Here is a 27598-nt window from a genome sequence, read left to right on the forward strand (position 1 = left end):
TTGAGTTTGCATAATATTTTTTGCAACATATGATTTTGGTTGGAATGTGCATTTTCACATGCTTTTAGAATGTTTCTACTTTTTGTTGAGTTCTGTTTGAAATGCTGTTTACATGTATAACTTAACCTGTTATTCTTGTTTAGCCAGAATGCTGTTGTAACTAGTAATGTGAAGAGACTGATGTCTATGGAATGGTGCCAACTGTCACACATTTCATTTTGATTGCTTTAAAGTTTAGTGCTTTTTTAAGTCATTAACTCGGCACGTAAAAATCTACTGCCAATCATTAGCGGACCGGAGTTCCGCTGTGGCGACCCCTAACCGGGAAAAGCTGAAAGACACAACAACAAGAGTGCTAAGTTAGTGAAGTACTGTAGGTGTTTTGCTGCATTGATTTTATTGGGAGGGGTGCTGCTTCATTAACATATAGGCTCCTATTTGTTTCTTATAGGCTATTTTTTTGGCTGTCAGTGAATGTTCTGGCAGAAAGATTTCAGAATTACAAGCTGTCATGTATATCATTCTACTTGTTCATAGGTTCATACTAGGCTATCTGCCCTAGGGCATTTATAAGCCTAGCCAGAATGTGTTTGGCTTTCGCCACCCATTTTAAATTTATTTTGCTATGCCCTTATTCGAGGTTAGTATACTGTGCCTCTGTCTAACAGTGACACAGAAGTGATACCCGGGGTAAACCTACGATCTCCCATCCACTCATCAAGATTCCTCTTGAAGAGAGTCAATGAGGGACTCTGCCTAACCTGGACTGGGATTTTATTCCAGAGTGAAGGGAGCCTCTGGGTTATGAATCTGTCCCTCCAGCATGTCCTATTTATTTCAGTGCTGAGGTTCAAGTCTCGAGTGCGTAGCTCGATGGGATTTGGATTTTCTGAGGTGCAGCATGTCCATTAATTCCGGGTTGGACATGGCTTTATACGTCAGGCACAGATCGCCTCTGAACAGGCGGTATGCCACTGAGTAGAGCTGGAGTTTCTTTAACTGGGCAGCATATGGCATCTGTTTGAGCCCTTTGATCCTCTTGGTGAGGTACTTTTGGGGTCTTTCCAGTTGCTGCAGGTGTCTGGTAAGGTACATCCCAAAAGGGGCATTGTACTCAATTATGGGCCTGATGAAGGATGAGTAAAGAGGCACGATGACCTCCCCTGATCTAGATGTGAATCCCTTCATGATTAGGTGGGCTATATAAAATGTTTTTCTAGCCACTTTGGCCACATGGTTGCCAAATGAGAGATTGCTATCAACTTGGGTCCCTAGGTCCCTAATTACTTCTTCTGTACTTAATGGATTACCACCTATGTGGTAATTTGTGAGCACTTTGTTTTTGCCAGAGGGGATGACTATACACTTTTTGGCATTTAGCTTGAGGCCATGGCTCTGGCACCAGTTGTCTGTTTCTATGAGGCCCTTTTGGAGGATGCTTGTGTCGGCTGGAGAGTTGATTATGGCACCCAGTTTGCAGTCATCTGCGAACTTGGTCAGCCACAGTCCTTCCGTGTTGGCCTGTACCTCCGAGAAATATGTACCGAACAAGAGAGGTCCCAGGACTGAGCCTTGTGGGACACCACTTGTAACTGGCTTGGAGTCTGACATGGCTCCAGCAATTCTAACCATGTGGGTTCTCTCCTTGAGCCAGTTTGCAATTCATCTAGTGACATAGGGGTTTATATTTAAGCTGGTGAGCTTATCTATAATGCCAGAGTTGGGTATTGTATCGAAGGCTTTTGCGAGGTCCAGGTAGGCTGTGTGGACCACCTTCCTCTCGTCAATGGCCTTGGTGACTGTTTCAAAGAAATCGACCAGGTTTAAGAGGCAGGATCTGCCCTTAACAAAGCCGAACTGGGTAGGATCCAGTGTCTGTAGGTCCCCAATATCTTTATTTATGAGGTCCATGATGATCCTTTCCATAGCTTTGCAGACCAAGCTAGTCAGGCTTATGGGGCGATAGTTTCCAGGATCCGTTGAGGCACCACCTTTATGGAGAGGGACCACTGTTGCTGTACGCCACTCTTTGGGCACATATCCTGTAGTAAGGCTGAGATTGAACAGTAGTTTTATGTTTGGGTTTAGCTCTTCTTGGAGTTCATGTAGGACGCAGCCCGGGACACCGTCTGGTCCCATTGATGCTGTGTTTTTTGCTTTGGAGAGGGTGGCTCTTACCTGAGCATCTGAGATGTCGGGGGCAGCACTCTGCTGGGATAGATATTTGCCCTTTTGGTGGGGAGGGGAGTTTGCTGAACCTGTCACGTAGGATGTTGGCAATGTCTGTGGGTTCGGTGTATTTTTTGTCATTTTGGACTAATTCTGAGCATATCTGGGAATTACCACCCAGGTTCCTAACATAAATAAAGAAAGCCTTGTGATTATCCTTAGTGTCCTGTGCAATTTTTCTCTCGAAGCTGGCCTTAGACAATTTTATGAGTGCCCGTAGTTTTTTGCTAATACTGATCAGTGATGCCTTCCCTTTTTGGGATTTTGCTCTATCATTTAGTAGCTTCCTCCTTCTATTGTATAGTTTGTTTATGGCTGGGGTCCACCAGACAGGACGTCTGCCTTTGGAGGATTGGGTCTTGGTTTTATTTGGGATCACATGATCCATGCATTCCTGAAGGTGTTCATAGAATGCGTTTATAAAGGATTCTGTGGTCTGGGAAGTATTTTCCACTGGCCTGGGGGCTTTGAAGGATTCCACCTCGGTTTTGAGGAGTGTGAAATTTGCTTTAGAGAAGTTTTTCACTGTGGTTTTCTGGGCAGGGGGTGGGGTCGGGATGTGAATATCCAGTGAGATTAGTTTATGGTCTGATCTTACCAGTGAGGGATACACTTCTGGTCTGGAGCATAGAGTCCCCATGTTGGAGATGATCAGGTCCAGTATGTTTTCCCCTCTTGTGGGAGTGATAACAAGTTGTTCCATAGCATTTGAGTTTATAAATTCTAGGAACCTTTGGGCTAGGGTGTTGGAGCTAGAGTAATGCTCCCAGTCTGTGTTTGGGTAGTTGACGTCGCTCAATATAATGGTGTTTGGAGAGACCTTCATATTTTCCAGTGTTCTCAGGAAGGCCGAGTGGGGTTCCTGGGTTTGGGAGGGTGGTCTGTAGCAGGTTATAAACTGGAAGGCAGTTTTACCCACTGTTAGTTGCACATGGATAGTCTCTGATGCTTTGTGCTTTGCCACCAACCTGGAGGTGTGGATATCTTTGATGAATATCGATACTCCCCCTCCTTTTGTGGTTCGGTCCAAGTTTTGGGGCCGAAAAGCATGGTATGAGGTATAACCTGGTAGTGCTGGGGTGCTCTCGGGAGCCCCGAACCAGGTTTCTGTTACTGCACAGATATCGATGTTCTCCATGCTAAGGAGAGTTTCGAGTGCATGCATCTTGAGGTTTAGACTTCTGGCGTTGAGTAGCATTACTCTTAGTTTCTTATCCCTTGTTATTCTACAAAGAAAGGGTATCACAGAAAGCAAATTAAACCTACTAGCAAATAAATTATTTCAGTTACTGTTACTCAGTCCTGTAAATTGCCCATATTCTTTACAATCAAAATGATGGATACCACTATGTATATTAGTTGTTGACAGATAGCATAGATACTGTGCAAGAAGGATTTATGAGTTCAGAAAGACTGATTACCTTTTTTAATCTTTCAAAAAATGGAAATAAGGCCAACCAGTCAAATGGCTGATGCACCGTATTACTTTTGGCTATTATGCCTTTTGGACACCCAAGTAGCTCATCCCACAGGGGCAACAGTGACATTAGCAGCACATTTCAGGAATGTATGTGCTCAGGCATGGCTACTGTCCTCACCTTCACAAAACACTGTATGATGGATGCACAGTTCAGTGGAGGGGGATAGGTTTTGGCATGGCTGTACTTCTGGAGATATGTAAATGTCCTCTTCCCTTGGATGTGGTGGTACTGCTTGGGATTATGCCCAGATGTTATGATTTATTGTTAGTAAACCTCCCAAAGAAGATAGCCTAGTTGTGAGTAAATGTAATTAACAGTAATAGTAGATGTTTTAAGTAGTGCTCATTGTGACAGTATGGCTGCTGTCCACTGAGAAACAGTGTTGTATTTTTCTCTCTCTTATTTAGTTAATTAATAGCCTACTAAAATCACAAGTGTTTATCAGGGCTTCAAAGTGTACAGTTGCAGGTCTGACATATATATCGTAAAACTTTGCAAGTTATGTGCCACAATGTATTTTCCACTGCATATGACTAAAATTATGTTGGTGATTTAGTAATAAAATGCTTTGTAACATTTTATTAAATATCTGCCCAAATAATTCTAATGAATCTTGCACTGATGTCACCTAAGGCTGGCATGGAGTCTGTCCATGAACTTTAGTAGCTGACGCCTGCTCCTCTTCTGTGTTTACACCCATTAATGTCTGTTACAGCATCCATGGGACCAGATGTCATCTCAAGCTGTGTACTACATGAACTACAATATGAACTGGCACCTCACCTAAGTGTTATGTTTAGTCATAGCCTCACCTCAGGTTTTGTGCCCACTGAGTGGCGCACAGCTACAGTTATCCCACTCCACAAGGGGGGGATCCAACTTGGATCCCGGAAACTACCGTCCCAGTCTGACGAGCCTTAATGCAAGGCCATGGAGCGTATTATCATGGAACTTATAAACAAAGACAATGGCAACCTTCAAACACTGGACCCCACCCAGTTTGGGTTCGTGAAGGGCCAATCTTGTCTTCTGAACCTGATTGACTTCTTCGAATCAGTCTCCAGAGCTATGGACAAGGGTAAGGTGGTCCACACAGCCTATCTAGACCATGCCAAGGCCTTTGACACCATCCCCCACTCTGGAATCATAGACAAATTTACTAAGCTGGGCATTAATCCCTACGTCACCCAATGGGTTGCTAACTGGCTTACAGATAGAACCCACACTGTAAAAGTAGCCGACTCCAAATCCAGCTCCAGACAAGTGACAAGTGGAGTACCTCAGGATTCAGTCCTGGGACCGCTCATTTGGCATCTACTTCTCTGAAGTACAGGCCAACACTAAGGGACTCTGGCTAACAAAGTTTGTAGATGACTGCAAACTGGGAGCCGTTATTGAATCCCCAAATGATGTGGATACTCTACAAAAGGGCCTTACAGAAACAGATGCTTGGTGCCAGAGCCATGGGCTCAAGCTCAATGCCAAGAAATGTATAGTTATCCCCTTTGGGAAAAAACATGTACCCGTGAATTACCATATAGGTGGCAGTACACTAAACAGTGTGATAAGAGACTTAGGGACACAGGTGGACAGTGGTCTCACCTTCGATAACCACATCGCCACAGCAGTCAGGAAATCCTTCTATGTGGCACACCTCATCACTATGGGCTTTTCATCCAGAAAAAAGGAGGTCATTGTCCCACTGTACTCATCTCTCATTAGACCCATTATAGAATACAATGCCCCGTTTGGTATGTACCTTTCAAAACATCTGCAACAACTGGAAAGGCCACAGAAATACCTCACTAAAAGAATCACAGGCCTAAAGCAGATGCTTACGCTGACCGCCTTAAAAAACTCCAGCTATAATCTGTCGCATATCGTCTACTCAGAGGCGATCTCTGCTTAACATACAAGGCCATGTCAAACCCAGAGCTGTTGGACATGCTACACTTAAAGAAATTCCAATCCCTCAGAGCCACACGCTCCAGGGATCTAAATCTTGTCATCACAATAAACAAAACATGCTGGAGTGATAGGTTCCTGACCCAGAGACTCCCTAGACTCCGGAATAGATTGCCCATACATGTCAAGCAGAGTGCCTCTTTGGCCCTCTTCAAAAGGAACCTTGACGATTGGATGGGAGAAAGGAAATTCACCCCGGGGATCACGTCAGTCACCCTGCTAGACAGGGGTCCAGGAAAGTAAATAGCGTGGGAAGAAATAGCCAGGGAATTGTTATGGCTAGGCTTGTATAGGCCCTAGGGCTGATAGCCTAGTACCAACCTATGACATATCCACACATACTTCCTTCCTGTCATGACATCACTGAGGGTAAAGATTGGCACAAGACAAGTACTGGTCTTCATATAGGCTGAGGCACAGTTGGGGAAGCTTATTTATTGTTAAGTATGAAGGCATATAATGTGGGTAAAGCCTACATGTTATTATTTACTGTTATAATAACCACTCATAGAAGGTGTACTCTTATGGTCAGTATGCTTACAAACAACTGTTGAGAGAAGATATGTCAGTGTTTTACATGATCAAAAAGGCTGTATTAACCCAGTATGGGTTTTTCCTAAATATATCTAGTGCAGAGAACCTTGGAATATGTATGCTAAGCTGTGGCATTTTTAAATAGCTGAAGAAGTGGTCTTTTGGCTTCTGCTGGCATACTCATCCAGGAGGAAAAAAAATTAGATGAAAGTGTCAGCAGGGGAGGGGGAATATAAACTGTCATTAAATTAAAATTAGGAGATTAGTTATATTGGCATATCTATAAAATTTGCAAATGGGAAAGATCAGAGGATGCAGACCTTGTCTGTAATGACAGGGAAGCGATTGGCTGGAGGTGGAAATAATAAAATAACCTGGAAAGAGATACTGTGAAAGGAGGGATGGCTAGTAGAAATGAAAAATTATCAGCTGTACTAAGAAGTTAAAAGAGATATACTATGGAGTTACAGAAACTGAAGAAAACAGAAAAAAACAGTAAATCAAGCAAAAAATACAGGCTGGAGGCATTAAGTATAAATATAAATATTGCAACTGTAACTATGTGTAGTGTATATATATATATATATATATATATATATATATATATATATATATATATATATATGTGTGTGTGTGTGTGTGTATGTATGTATATATGGGGTCTACTTAAAAAACAAAACAAAAACCCACTTACTTGACTCCTCATGTTTAGAGAGACAACTTTGCCAAAACCACAGTTTAACGAAAACTTGGAACACTGATAACAAACTCAGGGAAACTAACCAGTCATCCATCTCTACAAAAAGATACACACCGAAGCAAATCACAGCCACACATGTGGAGGACTCTGCTTCCTTTCACCCCATATGTGTGAGGGCTGCTCCTCACATACTCCCCTAACTAAATACACCAACTAAATACAGAAAAAAGGAGACAAGTATATAAACACAGTACTTCACCAAAAAGAAATATACTTGTTGAGGAAATAAGGCAACCTCCGTTCTTCTTGGAAATAAATTGATTTAATGGTCCACCACAGCAAATAAAATCACCATGCAGTAACACAAAGTCCCAGCAAAAGCAGCAACACAAAGGGCATAAACGCTGATAAATTCCACTGCGTTGTTTAGAAACTTCTTCCGATGAAACAGATTACAAACTGAAGTTTCATGGAGCTCTTAAATACTCTAAACAATTACAGTTAATCACATAATTCAATAATAAAATGCCTATTAAGCAATTAAAATGCCAGCACCATATAGATTTCCTGTGGAAAGCTTAAATTCTTTAAATCTTTTAAATAAAATTCATTTAATTTACAATTATTAAAAAACTTACTGATACCACAAAATCATGGCCAGGTAAAAAGATTAAAAGGTTTAAAATGTTAATGTTAAAAAATGTTAAAAACACAGCCCAGAACACTCGTACATATTTAAAAACAATTATACATATCTTGATTCAAACAACTGTTAAAGAGATTCCAATACTGATATTGCCATCTAGGGGTCACAATTTGTTATTACACTCTCATACAAGATATAATTCGTAAAACTCTGGATGCAGGATGATTTTCCTTTTAAAAGATAGAAAAATATAATTTAATGTTTTATTCAATGTGTGAATGAATGAAGAGGTTTAAATGTAATTAAATGACAAGTAAACAAATTCTATTGTGCTAAAAATCCAACCAATGGTCCCTATACAAATAAATAGGATTATAAATAATTAGTTTGCCAGCTCTCATCTTCAAGACTGGGGTTATAGAGATGGTCTCATTTAACCCTGGAAATTTATTCCCTTCTAAGGCCAATTGGCAATTGGCCTTAGAAGGGAATAAATTTACAGGGTTAAATGAGACCATCTCTATAACCCCAGTCCTGAAGATGAGAGCTGGCAAACTATAACTATTTACAACCCTAGTTATTTGTATAGGGACCAATGGTTGGATTTTTAGTACAATAGAATTTGTTTACTTGTCATTTAATTACATCTAACCCTCTTCATCCATTTACACATTGAATAAACCATTAAATTATATTTTTATATTTTTCTACTTTTTAAAAGGAAAATCATCCTGGATCTAGAGTTTTATGAATTATATTTTGTATGAGAGTGTAACAACAAATTGTGACCCCTAGATGGCAATATTAGTATTGGAATCTCTTTAACAGTTGTTTGAATGAAGATATGTATAATTGTTTTTAAATATGTACAACGAGTGTTCTGGGCTGTGTTTTTAACATTTTTAACATCAACATTTTTAACCTTTTAATCTTTTTACTTGGCCATGATTTTGTGGTATCAGTAAGTTTTTTAATAATTGTAAATTAAATGAATTTTTTATTTAAAAAGATTTAAAGAATTTAAGCTTTCCACAGGAAATCCCTATATGGTGCTGGCATTTTTAATTGCTTAATAGGGCATTTTATTATTGAATTATGTGATTAACTGTAATTGTTTAGAGTATTTAAGAGCTCCATGAAACTTCAGTTTGTAATCTGTTTCATCGGAAGAAGTTTCTTAAACGAAAACGCAGTGGAATTTATCAGCGTTTATGCCCTTTGTGTTGCTGCTTTTGCTGGGACTTTGTGTTACTGCATGGTGATTTTATTTGCTGTGGTGGACCATTAAATCAATTTATTTCCAAGAAGAACGGAGGTTGCCTTATTTCCTCAACAAGTATATTTCTTTTTGGTAAATACACCAACTCTAAGATTGCAGTATAGTGGGGAAAGGGGCAAAATTCACCCTGGTGGCCAAGTGGCTCCTGTCCCACAGTAACTTTCCGGTGTTTCGAGTTTTTGTTAATCTGTGGTTTCTGTGAAGTCTCCGTGTTTAGAGATTTGGATAAGTGGGTTTTGTTCTTCTCAGGTAGACCAATAAATAGGTGTACTTCCAAATTTCGAACTCTCAAAACGTCAACTTTCTTATGGTTGAGACTATAAGATCGAAGTTTTGAAACTTCAAATTGTTTAAATGGAGATCGCTGTACAGTGGGGAACAGTATATTTACCATTTTCCTCACTGTAGTGCGATCTTGGAGTTGGTATATTTAATCAGCGGGGGGTGTGAGGGCTGCAGGGGTGCAAGCCCCCCTGCAAAAATGATAATTTAAATTTCAAAACTTTGATCTTATGGTCTCGACCATAAGAAAGTTGACGTTTTGAAAGTTTAAAATTTAGAAGTAGACACATTGATATATATATATATATATATATATATATATATATATATATATATATATATATATATATATATTTATTTATGGATCTCATTTAGGTCATTGAATTTACATATCACCGCACCACAAAAGAGCGAGACCAAAGCACCAAAAGTCCATTCGTTCAAAGTTGTACTTTGCCGATGTTTATTTTATAGAGGTATGTTATGTGAAAGTTCAAGTATCAAGTGTTTCTGGATCCTTTGGTACACCATACCTCTTGTACAGCATAGGATGTGCATGTCAGCACTGCTGATAATTACGATGGATTTTAATCTGGGAGACGTAATGTTTTCCTTGTGTTGGGGAAATATATTTGTAAAGTGGTAAATCATTTGGACAGAGCTCTGATATTCTAATTGCAGATCGTGGTACAGTGAGGATTGGGAAATATTTTATTTATTTGTTTACCAGGATACCCATTTTCAATGGAGTCCTGGGGGGAAAAGCTCCAACAAGGTTAAAGTAGTGATAAAGTAATTAGACAAGCACACCAACAAAATGTTACAAAGTGTATACAATGTGTAAAATTTGTCTTATACAATGAAATAAGAGATGTACTAACAAAAGAAATAATAGTATAAAATGCTTTTACAGGGCAATCAAAGGTACTATATATATGTGTATATATTTACATAGTCTACACAAGTGAACTTCTCAAGTCAGATTACAAAAGAAACAAGAAACAGAGAAGAGGGAAATTAACGACTAATAGGTAGAGTGAAGATGTAGGTACAGAACAAAGAAGTAAGGTGCATATATGTAGGTGGAAAATTAGGTAGGAAACCAGATGACGGGGATCAGAGTTGTGAAAATTGAAAAAGAGAGGTAGGTAGGATGTGGACAAGTAGAGGAAGAAGGATCAGAGTTATGAGAAATTAGAGAAGAGAGATAGGTAGGATGTAGTTAAGTGTAGAGGAGAGTCAGGAGGGTTGGGAGCAGGAGCATCCCAGAGGGATGAGAGGTGGGAATGGAACAACGTTTTGAAGGTGGAGTGGTTGTTGGTGGTATGAATTTGTGGAGGAAGGGAATTCCAGAGTCAGGATAGAGAGAAGGACAAGAAGAATTTGCCTGGAGTTCAAGCAGGTTTTGATTGTTTGACCTGAGTAGTCTATCAGGTTGATGCAATTGGAGGGAGGAGTCAGAGGAAGGGCAGTGAAAGGGTTTAAGGATGAGTTTATGTGCATAAGAAAGTTGGATGAAGGAGAGATGATGGGGTAATTCAAGCCAGTTTAGTTTGTGAAGGGCATTACAGTGGTGAGTGGAGGATTTGGCACCAGTGGCAAACTTTGAGATTTTGGATTGGAGATTACCAAGGAGGGGGACACCATACAAGAGGGAGGGTATGAGGTAGGTGGTAGAAAGGACATGTTTAGTTGAGGGAGTAAGGAAGCGGTTATAATGGTAGAGTAAGCCTAGTTTTTGTTGGGTTTTCTTTACATTTGTTTGGAGATGCATGTCAAATTTAAGCTGTTCGAGTGACACCTAGTAGCTTTGTATGGGATGCAATTTCTATAGGGGTCCTGTTTTGGCTTGTTATGGAGAAAGAATTCTTGTCAATTTTAGTATACTTTGAGGGGATGAATATCATAATTTTGTATTTGGAAGCATTTAATGCTAGATGATTGTTTAACATCCAGTTCTCAGTTGATAGGAAGGCTTCTTGGGTTAGTTTCTGTAGTATGGGGAGGGTTTCAGCAGAGCAGATTATAGTAGAGTCATCTGCATATTGGACAAGCTTGGCATTAGGAATACACTGATGGAAGTCATTTATAAATATATTAAATAGTAGACGGCCTAATATGGACCCCTGTGGTACTCTTGTGAGGGTGTTAAGGAAAGGGTAAGGACAGTTTTTCCAGATGACCGATTGCTGCCTATACCCTTTTTCCTCACTGTAGTACAATCTCATATTTGATATATATCATGTGCCGGATGTATGGGGGTGCAGGGGGGCTTGCCCCCTGCAGTAAGGTTAGAGAATGTGTTGCTTTTATGTTTTCTTTTAGTTGCTGGTGTTTTGGTGTATTTCAGATTAGTGTAGTTTTGGTGGTTTGGTTTTTCAGTGCTTTGGTCTCGCTCATTTGTGAATCAGTGACATGTAAATTCCACGATCAAAATGCGTGTGTGGTGTGGAAGAACTGCTGTGGCAGGGCTAGCCACCTGGCACTGTAAACTTTGGCTCTAGATGATTGTCACTATTGGAGTGACACTTTGACCTCATGTGCAAAATTGGGAAAAAAGTATTGTGGATGGATGGATGGTGGGCTACAGCAGTTGTGCAGTTCACATGTACCCCTAGCCAGCAGGTGGGGTTGGGTTTTCTTGATGCTGTCATCGGGATGCTAATAAGTGGAGAAAACACACTCATGGCCACCTGAAAGAGACATCCACCCTTTGGACAGCTCTTACCACAGCACAAGGAAGAATTCAGGGAGCTGAGGAATGAATGAATGGGCGTAGCCTGATCAGGGAAAACTTGATTGTCAGCAGGTGCATGGACATAAGTCACCTTGAAAAAAAAAAGAAAGTCATAGGTACTCTGGTTAAGGCACTGGACAGTACAGTTGCTTGAATTCTGAACTCTACCACTCAATCCAGAAAGCTGATTCTACACCCTATAGTTTGCTACAGAAACCATAACCCAACACTGCACGATGCACATATTTAAATTTCACTAGGCAAAGTGCTAAGAAATCTGCAACATACTTCACAAAGAGATGGAGGCCTTCAGGAACTGAGTCAGGTAGTTCATCTTGCTTTATTCACCTGTGAGTAAACACAAACATATCTTTGGTATACAGTAATGATGTAGGGGTTTAGGCTATTAAAATGAAAAGTCTCAGTGCCAGGATGGATACAAAGTTGGATTTCAGGGCATTGTTATCATATTAGGCCAAGAATGAAAAGTGTGGATCAGACACAGAAGATAGAATAATTATGCAATAATTTCAGGTATAATAAACGTAATTCGGGCCAAAATAAATACATACTCGAGTCACCATCAAATAGCGCTTGTTTCCACCATTTGAATGATTTTCTTTCTTTGCCCATTTTCTGTTAGTGCTCACCAAGCAAAGGTCCACATCCTGTTATTCTTAAGACTATACATTCCCTTGTCACTTGGTGGATCTGGAGATAAGAGACGAGATGAAGAGACCAGCATTTATGCAGCCATGGGGGCATTTTTCAGCCGTACCTACATATACTGGTACAGGCTATGAGGATGTTTTTATTTTAGGCCTCAACCCCATCACATTGAAGGTCTACAGCACCCTGCCACTATGTGTGCATGTTAACACCACATAGTCAGTGAAGGCTACCAGTACTGGCTTGGCAACTCCAGCCACTGTCCTTGATTCATGGCTGTATGTTCTGCACTGTGCATTGTAGCAAGCATTCAAATGAACCACCACTATCTCCCACCAGGACTGGAAACTGCCATTGCCCACTCAGTTTCACTCTCACCAGCCAGATCATCTTGTCATAGTGATTTATCCCAGTATACCACAGATCCAGTTGTTTAAATATTTCTGCACTGAAAGTCAGTCAGAGAGGAAAATACCCAATTGTATGGCCTTCCAGAGAGAGTAGACTTGAAACTTTGGATATGTTTACAGTCATCTGGAACATGCCTTTTGGCTAAAAGCTGCAGATAAAGTGGACTTAGTGTAGGACGTGAGTCCTCAGTTTTAGGATCATTCTATATTGTTTGATACTGTATGATATCTGGAAAATCTTTGAAACAAAGAAAGATGTGCTTAGAACAGCATAACATGCAAATAATTAATGATGTATTAATAACTTAATTAGTATTAATTAAGATGCAGGTAGTCTAAGAACAGATTAAGCAATGACTGTATTCAGGAACTGAAAGTGCAAATGTTAACTTAAGCACAATGCAGTTAGACCACCAAATTGTATACTATCTTGCAAGCACCTATTCTGTAATGTTTAATGAAATTATTAAGTTGCACAGAAGCATGAAAGGATAGCCTGCAGTCAGTACATATTGCAAACTTATCAGTTTTAAAACTTATTATTGCCTGAAGTTAGCACTATACAGTTTCATATTAACAGTATATAGTAAATGCTATTAATTACCTTTTGAATATATTGAATCAGTGACTGTGGCTATAGTACAGCTGCTCAGTGACCTATGTAACAAAGCCCATTCAGTCAGGACTGGCTGAATGGGATTTTCTCTACATTTTAAAATCACCAGTATGTTATGCAGCAGAAAGCATCCCCATATGCAAATGGAGAACCCTTGCACCTTCTTCATTGTGAACATTGTGTTCACCAAATTTCAGGAGAAGAGGTCCTCAGATTTCAGCCAAGTCATCCTCATTTGTCAGTCTCAAACTGAACCAGGTAGCTACAGCCACATTACTGAACCAAAAATGAGTTTTGTATTTGACATACCTGCCATTTGAAACAGTTTGGAGGACTTTCAGTTTTACTTTTTTTGTAAATTATATGTTTAAAGGTGTTCTGTCTTTCTTTTAAAATTTTGCTACTTGATCTACAAAAATTGATTGCTTTGTTTTCTCATTGAGAAGAAATATGTTACTGAATGGCATAAAGAGTGCCGAATATAACAGCTCTAACTTTAGACGTCCTTAAGAGGTGTCTGTATGCTCCAGATACAGCCTCATGGCAGTTTTAAGTTACATGAATCTGAGCAGAAAGGTTTCAGTTTTGCTAATCTCCAGCAAGTGCCAGTGAGCCACAAAAGTGAACAATTTTCATTAAGACTGTCTTGTGTAGTTCCTGTGTACCTAATTTGACTATAGAGTACCTACATGCTTTTTCCATTATGTTAGCGATGTGAAGATGTACAAATGCTTACAGAGCCTTTCACTTCACAGAATATGAAGACAGAGTACACTTGATTGAGGTCTTGCCCGTGTAGCCTCCTAGGCTATGGGTGTATAGAGTCCCTAAAGAAGACTGTTGAGATTTTTTAGACATATACAACAGTTGTATACCAAGTACATATGTGAAAAGGAAGATGTGTGCAATTTACTGACTGACTTTTTTCATGCTTCCCAATTTCTTTCAAGCTTAGCCAGGCTTCATTATGTTTTCCAACAGAAGGGCTGTTTTTGGCTCTCATTTGTGAGATTTACTTTCTGATTATGGTTAGTTCTGTGTGCAGAAATTTCATTAATAAGGTATATATGCAACAGTGACTAACTACATAAGGGATGCTGAAGATCTGATCATCACTCTAAATAATGCAGACTATATGATCTGACAAATGTAAAACCCTTTGCATTTGTCGGAAGCTCTAAGGAAGGTACTGGAAAATATGTTACTAAAATGCAGCATGTTTAGAGTCTGTTACATAATCCAGCTCTAGTAATGAATTAATTCATTCTTTAGTGCAATGTATAAAGCAAACAATTAGAGACAATATAAATGCTGCAGCAGTAGCTTTTGCTCAAAAACTCACAAGTCATACAAAATCAGAAAAATTACTGCATATAGCATAATGTTTTATTTTTATTTTTTGTGGGGAGGGTGGATTTGCATGCCTGCAGGACGCCTACATCTAATTTTTGATCTCCCTAGGTCTTGGTTGTCAGATTACTCTACAAAAAAAAAATTAACAGAGCAACAGGTTTTGCATCAACATGTATTTTCTGTAGCATATTGGGCCTGGCAGTTGTATTAAGGCTCATATACCCTGTATCAAAGGTACAGGGCTTGACTCTGAGTAGCCTCCATAAATAAGTGGGGCATTACACACACACCTAGGACTTAGCATTTCCAAATTTCCAAGTACTGACTGCTCATACCTGCTAATAACTCCAAACAGAATGTGATGATATGGAGGATTAATCCAAGTTATAGCATAACGGTACTGAATTTTTGCCATACTCCAAATCTCGTGCCATCTCAGCTTCTCCTGTTTCATTGGGTGCAAGCAGAAACAGCAGGATGTGGATGTAGACAAAGCTGGAAATACTTTTAAAGCAACAGTACTTGGTTGCAAAGTAAAAACTTTTCTTTAATATTGTGACCCCTGCCATTACAGTGCCCTAGGCAACAGTCTGGGTTGTCTAATGCTGAATCCACCCCTGGGGAAGTTACATGGAAAGAGGCAAAAGGAGCACTTAACGTTTATCCTGGAAGAAAACAGGGTAAGTGGTGGGCATAATAAAAACAATTACATCAAAGGAATTTTCAGTGCTGAAGAGGGCAGCTCTTTCCTGAGATGGAAATATTCAACTAGAAAAGGGCACATATCCAAAATAGGAGGATTATGATCCACAGCTGAAAGTATATTTTGTGAAGAGCTATATAGCTGGGTAAGTGAGCCTCCTAGAGGAAACTGTGGAATGAAAAACAGTGGGAGAATTCAATAATGCATGGGAGAAGCATAGCTTAGTTCTAGTGAAATATAGGGAGAAGCAGGCTTTTGGCTTTCAGGGAATTGCAGCTTTTATGTGATAGAGAAAAATGGACAGACTGAGTGTACCAAGTGATCCTTATGTGTGGGCAGTTTCTCAATTTGTTTCTGAACAGTTCCATAGGCTTGGTTGGTTAAGATTTTATTGCTATCATGTTATGGTTTTGTACATCTGTTTCTAGTCACACTAATTTTAGCTTAGAATGCTTTATTGAGATGTTATTGTTAATTCAATCAGTATGTTAGTAAATAAATAAAATATTTTTGACAATTTGCATACTATGTTACATTGGAAAACTAGTTGCTTTAATCTTTTAATGTTTTAGTTTTCTTTCCTAGGTGACCATACTTTACGGATTTGGGATATGAAATCATCTGGTACAAGACTTGTAATACCAGCTCATCAAGCTGAAATTTTGACCTGTGACTGGTGCAAATACGATCAGGTGAGGTATTTTAGAACATTTTCTGAATAACTTACTCACAGTTAATGGCAAGGTTTGCACTTGTTAAAAATTAGATGTTTGCAACTAGAATTGAAATGGATAAATACCAGAAAGCTTAACAGAAACAGAAATGCACAAAAAGGTCCAGAATTTCAAGTGTGTATGTGTGAGACACTTTGATAACAAGATACAAGAATGGCCTACAGTCTAAGAGAAAAAAAAGAGGAGGGATTTGTGAAGACATTGATATAACCAGTTAACTAGACTTATCACACAGGGATGTACAAGTGAAAAGTTTGCTGCCAACAATCCTAAAAGAGCTCTCCTTATGGGTGAGGTGGAAGCTGCAGTCAAATAAAGAGAAAATAGAAGAATGCTTGGAAAAGTTTTGAATGATCCCAGGGAAGGAAATCTCATTAGAATGATTTATAAAGAACAACCCCTCCCCAAGTAGTTACTGTGTTTGGAAAGTCTTAATGGAATCTTTGAAGTTAAAAATAAGTGATATAACAGCTGTAATAAAAATTGGTCTAGAATCTCACTATGATATATATTTTAAACAGGCTAGGATGATGAAAACTATGTTGTCAGAAATTTAAGTTATTGGAAACGTTTTTCGGTATATGTTTAACTGTGATAAATAAATAAATTAAGTGTTGATCTGATATTGTCATTTCCATCCATTCTCAACAAATGATTTTCTGATCCAATCTTGGATCTGACTTCACTTTTAGACTTCTGGATCCTCAGGTGAGTCTCTTCCCGTTACCCATTATCCCCAAGATTACCTCAGATCTTGTTTGCTGCTCGTAGTGAAGAGGTGTAGCATGGTCAAAGCAGGCTTGCCTAGACTGAGTTATCTAGTTTACTTTGAAACCTTTTTGGAAAGCTGTATTGTTTTGCTTGTCAGGGAGTACTTTTTCTAGTTTCTTGTTATCCTTTCCCTTACTTGCAGATGTTTTAGTCAGTGCAAATGGTTTTATTCCATTTGTTTCACACCTTTGGTGCATTCTCCCACTTTCCTTACTGTTTACCATTGTTGGTGTTGTGACATTAAGCTTACCATTTGGTATTGTTGTGTTGAGTTTACCATTGCTGATATTTACAGTTTAAAAAAATTCTCTGTCAAATCTGCTCTTTCCCCTTTTAGTTGAGTATGACATGTTTGACAAGCTATCCACATTCAAGAAATGTGTGGCTTGCAGCTACAAATTTCCTGTGGATTCGTGATTCCCTAAGAGATGTCTATGTCAAATCCAATGCTGTCATCTTTGATTGCAGTGACTTCTCTGATTCCACCAGTTTTGAGCTGTTTAGATTGAGAGGGATCTCTGAGTTGAAGCTTTAGTACTGGCTGCAAGGGTAGGAGATTAATTCTAAAATTGTTGTAGCCATTCCTTCAGCTCAGGGCATTGGTATTAACTCAGTTCCAGCATTTGTCTTGGACTGGAGTCGATCTGATTTCCTCGGCCATTCAGGTGTGGAGGCCTTGGCTGCTATGGGGATGCGTTGGGGTTCTCCTTTGGCTTCTGCTTTTGAGACAGTGGAGGTACCTCTTTTCATGGCAGGAGATTGGACTTCTCTTCCTCTCTTAGCTCCACCCACCCCACAGCTAAAAACCCTGTATCGTGATCCTTCACAGTCTATCCCACTGAGACAGCTGTTTCCTACTAGCCTTGAGACATTTCACATATAGGACACCCAGCAGTCTTCCAAGTCCTCTGTGGAGCATCTCACCACTGATGTTTCTTGTAAACATTTGTGTAAGAGTAGGCACATTGACTTCCATCACAAAATACATGATTTCGATGAAGGGGAAGGATCCCCCAGATCACCACTTAAGGACATCTCACTCAGTGAGATACTGGAGATGTTGAGACTGAAAGGAGGTTGGTTTTCCAAAACTCCCTCCCAAGATGAATCAATGTTTCTTGAGTCTTTTGGATCCAGCTCAGCTACTTCATAGATGGTTCTTTTCTGCCAGTTAGATAGTTGACCTCATCTCTCGGCAGGTATGGAAGGAACTGGATGGGATGGAACCTCTACCTAAAATGCCAGAAAGATACCTTGTCACTCAGAAATATAAGTAATATTGGAGCAAAAACATGGAGGTGTATGCCATAGTAGTGGCGGCAGTCACCAAAATAGGATCTCATTAAGGAGAGGTCATCTGTTTATCCCCCCTAACAGAGATTCTAGGACTTTAGAAATATTTGGGAAGTGGGTTTATACTTCAGCTACCTTTGGCACATATTACAAGGTTTCAGAGAGATGTGACAAATCAACTCTCCACATCAGTGGTGGGGTCCATTTCTGCAGAGGACAAGAAAACTGTAGACTCACAGTTGGCTTTCCTTCAGTCCCTATCAAATGCCTTTGTGCATCTGATATCCAGTGCAACTGAGGGCACTTTGAGAGCCACAAGTGCAGGCATTACCATAAGGAGACATGCTTGGATGCATAATGTGACTTTGCAGAGCTCTGCAAGACATTATTTATTTATTCCCCTGATGATGGTTTGACTTTTTTCTGACCCATGTTTAAAGACACACTCTCCAGAAGTTGGCAGGAAGGAAAAACCCTTTCTGCCATAGGAATGCATCCCCCCATAGGACCTTCTCTAGAAATCAGAAAGGGGACAAGAAGCTATGGTTCCAGAAGTCTCAAGGGTTCTTCCCAGACACTTCTGAAGATAGACCTTCCCCTACGGGCAGAGGGGGGAAATTCTAATGGTTCATAGGTTCATAGGTAGGTACTAGGCTATCTGCTCGAGGGCATTTATAAGCCTAGCCAGAGTGTGTCAGCTTTTGCCACCCCATTGATTAATTAACTGAGCCTCTGTCAAGAAGAGCCAATGAAGTGAACCCAGGGGTGTATTTTGTGTTACCCATCCACTCGTCAAGGTTTCTTTTGAAGAGTGTTAGTGAGGGGCTCTGCCCAATGTAGTTAGGAATTTTGTTCCAAAGCATGGTCAGTCTCTGTGACAGGAATCTATATAGGTTCATTAAATGTACAGACTTCTTGCATTGGCCGGGAATCGAACCCGGGTCAACTGCTTGGAAGGCGGCTATGCTCACCACTATACCACCAATGCTACTCAATGTCCTTGAGGCTGAGGAAGTCCACAAAACCTAGGCTTCACAGGGTTCCTTCTCTGAGAGGCCTTTTCAGTGCTTCTGAATGGTTACACAACTACTGCACTCTGGAGGCAGCCTGACGGCACTTAACTCTGCACCCAGAAGCCTTCACATTCATCACAGAAGATGTCAAGGCTATTCCATTCTCTTTATTTTTTCTATCCCCACCACAAAATAAAATTCCTAAGCCTCATAAATAAGGTTAGTGGCCAAAGATGTAAAAAAGCTTCTTGACAAATGAGTCATCCGGGAAGTGCCACCAGACCAACAAGGATTTCAGATTAACTCAAGATTCTTTTTAGTGCCAAATGAGAATTGAGACCTCAGGCTAGTTTTAGACCTCAGCCACCTCAGTTAGTATGTCAAACGTGTAACGTTCCAGATGGTCACTTTGCAGTCTATCCGGGTCTATATTAGATCAGCGAACGCTTAAAAAAGCAAACGCTGATTGATCGAACTTATGTAAGAGAAAGCTTACAATCTCGAACTGTCAGATCAGCGATTTTCTTTCCTAGGGAAAAGAATTGCTGATCCAAAACACATACACACAACACAAGCACACCAAACAAACAGAAATCCACACACATACACCTAAAAATCTGACACCTAACCCTACACTAAACTATGCACACACCAGTAACTATCCACTTAACTTAACCCAAACCCTAACCCTAAGGTCTGTCACTATTGCACACTCACCTCACCCGCTCCCTAACCCTAACTCACCTAAACCCATCCTAACCCTCATGTCCATACAGTAGCGCACATACCTAACCCGCGTCCTAACCCTAACTCACCTCACCTAACCCACCCTAACACTCACATCCACACAATCATACACTTACCTGAATCCGACCCGTAACTTTCCACCACAACACTGAAAATACCGAAGCAACAGAAACGGACAACCAAATTCTTTCCCTAGGAAAAAAATTGGGTTTCTGTTGCTTCGATATTTTGAACATTCGCTTAAATAAGTTCGATCAATTAGTGTTTGCTTTTTTAAGCATTCGCTGATCTAATATAGACCCGTCTATCCTTCCCCTATTGAGGAAGAATGATTGGATGTGCTCACTAAACCTTCATTCTGATGTGGTAGTATGCATCCTGAACAGACAGCTGAGAAGGTTTTTCACTTTTATCTGGTGGGCAGTCACTTCCAATTCATAGCCCTGCCCTTTGGTCTTACTACAGCCTACTGATGTTCACTGAGTGCATGGCAGTGACTGCAGCTCATCTCAGACTGCATGAGTTTCATGCATTCCCCTTCTTAGACAACTGGCTCACCACCATCCCTACTAGGCTTCTTGTAGTCCATGCCAGAGATTGTTTGCTCCATCTTTGCTCACAACTGAGTATAACAGTAAATCTTGAGAAATTGCATTTTTCTCCCTTACTGACCTTGGGAGTTTATAGGAGCTAATTTAGATACCACTACATAGATAGCAAGAATGCCAGTGAGCAGATTGTCCATCCTGCACAACCAGGCCCTACAGCTTCTGTCCTGTCAAACACCACCAGACAGATTGGTCCTTCAATTTTTGGGGCCAGTGGCGACTTCCATTACCTTAGTTTGCTTTACATGAGAGTTCCTCAGTAGACACTGGCAGTTCAGTGGTCCATCAGGTATTAACCTATGGTTTTTCATATTTGTTTGATAAACATTTACAAAGCTCATGTAAAATGGTGGATACAATCTCCACAGGTTCCTCTGGGCTGACCCTTTGTCCCTTGCCCTCCCAAAGCTATGGTGACAATGGATGTTTCCCAACTAGAGTGGGGGGGGGGTGCATTATATAGGAAAGTCAGTCCAAAGCACATGGTCTTCCTGCAAGGCCAAACCTCACATCATTGTCTTAGAGAAGGGGGCAGTCCTGCTAGCATTGAAGGTCTTTCAGTTTGTCCTTCCTCTAGAGATGATTTCTATCCAGATAGACAGCATGTCAGTAGTCTGGTACATCAGCAAGCAAAAGATAACATGGTCTCACCCATTGACCCATTGTTTCGAGAAACCATGAGACTGTGGCAGTGGATGATATCTTCCAACCACTTTCTGATAACAATGCACATGCTGGTAAATTCCGGCTTTCTAGTGGACAGGTTGAGTATGTCAGTTCTCCTACCTCATGAGTGGTCTGTCAGTCCAACAGTCAATAAAATAATTTTTCACCAGTGAGGTCAACTATGCTGCCATCGTTTTGCCTTTCCCATGAACTCCAAATGCACCAAGTTCTTTACTTCTCCAGAGGGGGAGTCACTGCTATATGCTCTAATGCACGTCTGCCCTCTGGTCTACTATTTGCTTTTTCCTCCTGCTCCACTAATCCCAAAATTCTTGCAGAAAGCTCTGCAGAGGAAGATCATGGTTATTCTCATTGCCCCCTTCTGGCTTTGACAAGTATGATATTCTTTCCTCTAGCCTCACTTGATACACCCACCTTGGGTGCTGGATCACAATCCAGGTATTGTCAGTCACCTGTTCAGCATGCCTCCCTGGGGCATTCACACCCTCAGGTTAACCACTTGGTTTCTTCACTTCCAATGATGGCTAGTCAATCCAGTCTTTCTTCCTAAATTATCCACATTCTCACTTCTTTCCAGAGACCATCTGCCAGAAAAGTTTATAAGAGTAAGTAGAAAAGATTTTCTTTTTGGCCTTCTCAAAGGAATCTGGATCCTTTTTCTGCTCTTATTCCAGCAGCTATGGATTTCCTAGCTTCTGTTTTCTATGATGAGGTCAGTTATTCCAATATTAAAGTTCAATTATCAGCTATTTGAAACTTTTATTTGGAGTAAAGCATTCTACCTTAGCATCCCAGAAACTATGTAAAGCCTTTTTGAGAGGCACCTTTCTGCTTAGACCACCACTTAGGGATCCTAACCAGCCATGATATGTGATTGGTTTGCTCTAAGGTTTGACTCAAGCAAATTTGAACATGCTGCCAAGGTGGACATGAAGTTTTTGATCTGAAGACCACTCTTTCTAGTGCTATTACCTCAACTCAGAGTGTGTCTGAACTGCAAGCTCTGTTATGTAATCATTGTACATTATCTTTCACAAGGACAGAATGTCTTCATGAATTAATTCATCTTTCATACCCAGAGTGGCTACTGAGGCATCTCTCAACCAGTGCATCAGTCCATTGGTTGTCTTTCCAAATTTTTCAAACAAAGGAAAATATATGCGTCATCAGCTGGTTGTGCTTTATCAAATACATTTTTACATCCACTGTACTAAAACATTCAGAAAAACAGACCAGCTTTTTGTCTTCTTTTCCAAAGTTAAACTAGGTCAAAGTGTTTTGAATGTACCCTTAGCTAGTATTTCTTACACCTGTATGGAAAAAGGCTTGACTGTCCCCAGATCTGCCAAGGCCCATTCTATTAGATCCATCGCAGCCAGTATGGCCTTCTTTTCAAGGGCCTCAATTGATAATATGTGTGCTGTTGTCACCTGTTCTGACATTCACACCTTCATTTCTCATTATAAGCTGGTTTTACTATCCCAGAATAGGGCAGCCTTTTGCTCAGCCTTCCTCTAGAATACGAACTAGTATCCAAACAGCCGAAAGAAGACCATCTTAAACCAAACATGCTGGTATAGAATCCTCAGCGCTGCAACTCTTTGAACAACAGCTGATAAAACATACGCCAACCAATCTTCTTCGTCTTTCGGCTTTTCCCAGTTAGGGGTCGCCACAGTGGATCACCTGTCCACTCATGATTGGCAGTGGAGTTTTATGGTGTCGAGTTGCCAGCCCTGCACCCAACCTTCCACACACACACGCTCATGCCTAGGGCCAATTTAGAGTGTCCAATCCACCTACAGCATGTCTTTGGGATGTGGAAGAAACCTGAGCACCCAGAGTAAACCCACGTGACTACAGGGAGGACATGCAGACTCCGCACAGAAGGCACCCCAGCTGAGGATTGAACCAAAGAACCTCTTGCTGTGAGGAGGCAACGCTAACTACTGCACCACCGTGGCCATCCATATGCCAACCAATATAATATTAAAATATATCCAAATGTTTATTGAAACCAAGAATATCACAGAAGTTAGCGCTTTCATTCCTTAACTATTTTATTTTTCGGGAAGTCCTGGCATGTATACTTGCTCATTTGGTTTAAGTTGATCCTGCGGAAGATCCTTCCATGAGACCACCATGGGAGCCAAGTAGCTGTGGACTGTCCCATCTGTTGTGTAATGAACAGAACAGACAACACCAGATATGAAAGTTATGTACTTACCATAATGATAGAGCTTTGTTGTCTGATGTTCATCATGTTACCCTGCTGCAGTCATCACACTTGGGTTATCCTGCTGTCAGGCAGTCCCGCAGTTGGCCAAAGTTCCAAAGTCTTGGTCCAGCGTCAGTTGCTGTCGCTTCTTCCCTGACATCAGTGCGCCAGGGGTATATAAGAGGCATCCGACCCCATTTTCTTCAGTCTTTCTTGCCGCGCGGTGCCCGAAGCAGAAGCAGTTTGCAAGTGCCGGTCGGCCGACACCTGAGATTTTTGAATCGAATTTCAGTCCAAAGTCTTCAATAAAGCTAAGTACCCCATTGGGGAACCTTTTCTTGCCTCAGTCCGATGTCAGAAAAAGTTAACAATTGCATTTCTTGTGGGAAGCAAATACCTCATAAGGACATCCATTCTTATTGTATTCCTTGCCTAGGCCCAGACCACGATGTCACAGGTTGTCGGTTTTGTGCTAGGTTTAATAAACGAACTATCAAACGCCGTTTTGACTTCGCATGACATTACTTTGGTAGGAAATTTAATTATATCATGCTGTTAGAGCAGCTGACGACTGGAATGCATAAAAAATGCAAGGATAAGGACAGGCAGCCTAGAACCAAGCCAGACTCCGAGGCCTCTGCTGGGCCTGTCACCGGTTCTCCGGTTTTCAGTGAGGCACCTGCGCAGCTCCTGACGACCTCGGAATTGGAACCCCAGACAGCTTCGGATTCTCAAGTGGAGTGTACTAGGCCGTTGCAGCCATCTTCATTAGGCCCTTCCGACACTGGAGCAGAAGGTGATCCCGGTGTAGTTGAAACGCCTTTGGTTTCAGAAGGTGTCTTCAGACCGACTATACTCACCATTAAATCTTATGCTAAGCTTAAAACTCCATTAAAACCAAAAAAGATTGTACATCAGTCTCCTGCTCAAAGCCCCATGCCTAAGAAACAGATGCTCAAGATGGCTGAAGATTTGATTACCCTAATCAGGGGTTCCCATCCCCCTCCTGATAAAAGGCCAAGACAAGAGGAGGATTATGCTTCCTCTGACCAGGTTTCTATTTTCTCAGATTCTTCTGAGGAACAGGATTACGCTTTTCCCCCTTATGAAGACTCTGATGCTGAAGACTCTATTCCCTCAGCATCTCCCCCTGAAGACTACTCCTTTGGGGAAACTTTACATACCATGAGGGAACATTTCCACTGGGAAGGCCAGGACTACTCTGATTCTAAGAAAAGGCTCCGAGAGTTCCTTTTACTACCCCAGCACAGACCACTTGCGATTTAGACCACCTCCAGATTTAGATATTGTGGATGATGTTTACTTAGAGTCTAGTCTAAATCCAGACTCCCTACCTCCTGCTCCAGCCAAACCAGACAGATACTACAGAGTACCTGACACACACAAATTCTTTTATAAAAGCCCTCTGGCTGACCCAGAAACAATTTCCTAGGGTCCCAAAGGGGCTAAAGCTTCTATGGCTAAAAATCCTGTACCCTCTGAAAGGGATTCCAGAGCCCTAGATAGATGGGGAAAGAAGATATACACCTCAGCTACTCTGGCTATGAGAGCATTAAATTGTCAGTTTCACATGCTGAAATATCAGCAATTCCTAATGTCTCAATTAAAACAAAAACTGAGCACACATTCTGAACAGTCTGAATTCAAGGAGATGCAGGATCTGTTGCATGCAGCTGAACAGGTGGGCAAACATACTTTACAATGTGGATTTGATTCATTGGAAGCTTCCTGTAGAGCAGCTGTTACTGGGTCTGTCATACATAGACATGCTTGGTTAAAAGAACAAACCCTACCTGATCATGTTAAAGCAAAATTATTGGATGCACCTTTACAGCAGGATGTCTTATTTGGTGTCAAAACAGAAGAGGTTTTAAAGAAAATGGAGGATAAGGCAAAGTCTATGCAGACGGTCAAGCATTATTTACAGGTACAACCCCCTCGTTTCAGCAGAAATTGGCCAACAAAAAACTGGTCCTTTCCAGCTTCTGACAAACCACAGAGGGGCAAATACAGACACCCAAGGGGCAGAGGTCAGTCACAAGGCCCTTACAAACCTCGCCAATGGGGTGCCGCAACCCAGAAAGGAGGTGAAGACAGGCCTCAAGCCAGCAGAAGATTAACACAATGACTCAACACTCCAACTACCAAGCAAATCTCTCTTGGCAGCTCCCTTGGGAGGAAAATTAGTACTTTTTGCAGACAACTGGCACATCATCACAAAAGACAAATGCGTCCTAAACATTGTCTCACAAGGATGCAGATTCCACTTTCATACCTTGCCAAGGATAAAAGGAATGCCAAACCTGCCACCAAATCAATGGGCAGAGGCACAAAAACAAATTACAGCTCTCATGGACATGAGAGCCATTCAGCAGGTACCTACACAGGAGCAAGGACAAGGATTTTACTCAAGACTCTTTCTAGTCCCCAGAAAGGCCAAAGCATGGAGACCCATTCTGGATCTTTCAATTCTGAACACCTATCTGCAAGTAATAAAATTCAAGATGCTAACACTACAGCAGCTTCTTCGCATGCTGGGCAAGAAGGCTTGGCTAGTAACGTTGGATCTCGAGGAGGCATACCTGCATGTCCCTATCAGACAAAATTGCAGAAGATACCTCCGCTTCATTGCAGGTTCAACCCATTATCGATTCTCTGCACTGCCCTTTGACTTATCTACTGCACCCAGGATCTTCGCAAAATGCCTGGCACCAGTAATTGCATACTGCAGACAAAGAGGAATTCAAATATACCCATACCTGGACGACTGCCTTATTCAAGCAGAAAGCAAGGACATTCTTTTAAAACATCTGGCATTTGTCTAACACCTTCTAAGTTGCCTAGGGTATACTGTAAATGAAAAGAAATCAAAACTAGTGCCCTCACAAAACATAACATTCCTGGGTGCCAGCTTGAATGCAACGGCCCAGATGGCTTATCTCACGCCAGACAAGGAACAACAGCTGACTCAATACTTCAAAATAATGGCAACAAAGACCCAACTCCCTGCAAGAAAAATTCTGCAGGCCTTGGGATTCATGGCATCTTGCATACTACTAATACCATTTGCAAAACTGCATATGAGGAAATTACAATGGTACCTGAAAAGCGTATGGACTCAGCACAGCCACAGCTTGGAAACAATGATACCACTCATTCCCTGCCTTCAACAGGTGTTTCTATGGTGTGCACAAGCATGTCACCTCAACAAGGGTCAGCCTTTCACATTACCCACAGCCAGGCAAACTATGACAACAGATGCATCGGACTATGCCTGGGGAGCACACATGGCAGGACAGTGCATTCAGGGCAAATTGACTACAGATCAAAGGCATCTGCATATCAATCAAAAGGAAATGTTTGCAGTGCAGAATGTCGTAACAGCTTTCAAGGACCTTTTACACCCAGGACAACTAATAATAAAGACGGACAATACCACAGTAATGTGGTACATCAACAAGCAAGGGGGCACACATTCCTACCCTCTATACAGGCAAGCAATGACCTTGTGGAACACAGCACTGTCTTACCAAGTTCATCTACAGGCACACTTCCTGCCAGGAAAGAAAAACACATTGGCAGACGACCTAAGCAGAAACATCATGGATCCCCACGAGTGGAAACTGGATCCACAAGTATTTGCAATGATAACTCAAAAATGGGGACGCCCAGACATAGATCTGTTTGCCAATCCCCAAAACTACCACCTTCAAAAAGTTTGTACAAGGACATTCCACCCACAAGCTTGGAAAGTGGACGCCCTCTCATTCATTTGGAAAACATTAACAGTGTATGCCTTTCCTCCACTGCCTCTTCTAGCAAAGGTGTTGCTGAAAGTCAGATTAGAGAGGCCACAAATGATACTCATTGCACCAGACTGGTCACGCCAGCACTGGTATCCA

General features: G+C 41.1%; 1 protein-coding gene and 1 non-coding gene across 3 annotated transcripts in view; one reads left to right on the forward strand and one right to left on the reverse strand.

Annotated features, from left to right (window-relative positions):
* The window catches only part of PEX7 (peroxisomal biogenesis factor 7), a 1759991-nt gene that overhangs the window by 621301 nt on the left and 1111092 nt on the right, over window positions 1–27598 (forward strand). For both annotated transcript variants that reach the window (XM_044076447.1, XM_044076438.1), the window contains exon 6: window positions 16190–16296. In XM_044076447.1, coding sequence (XP_043932382.1) covers window positions 16190–16296 — 107 coding nt within the window. The remainder of the gene's footprint in view (window positions 1–16189; window positions 16297–27598) is intronic.
* On the reverse strand, window positions 19319–19390 carry TRNAG-UCC. The gene has a single exon. It is a non-coding gene; the product is annotated as a tRNA-Gly (tRNA).

Source organism: Protopterus annectens, chromosome 1.part1 (assembly GCF_019279795.1).
Source record: "Protopterus annectens isolate FY-2018-M chromosome 1.part1, PAN1.0, whole genome shotgun sequence".
In the NCBI taxonomy this organism is placed as follows: Eukaryota; Metazoa; Chordata; order Ceratodontiformes; family Protopteridae; genus Protopterus; species Protopterus annectens.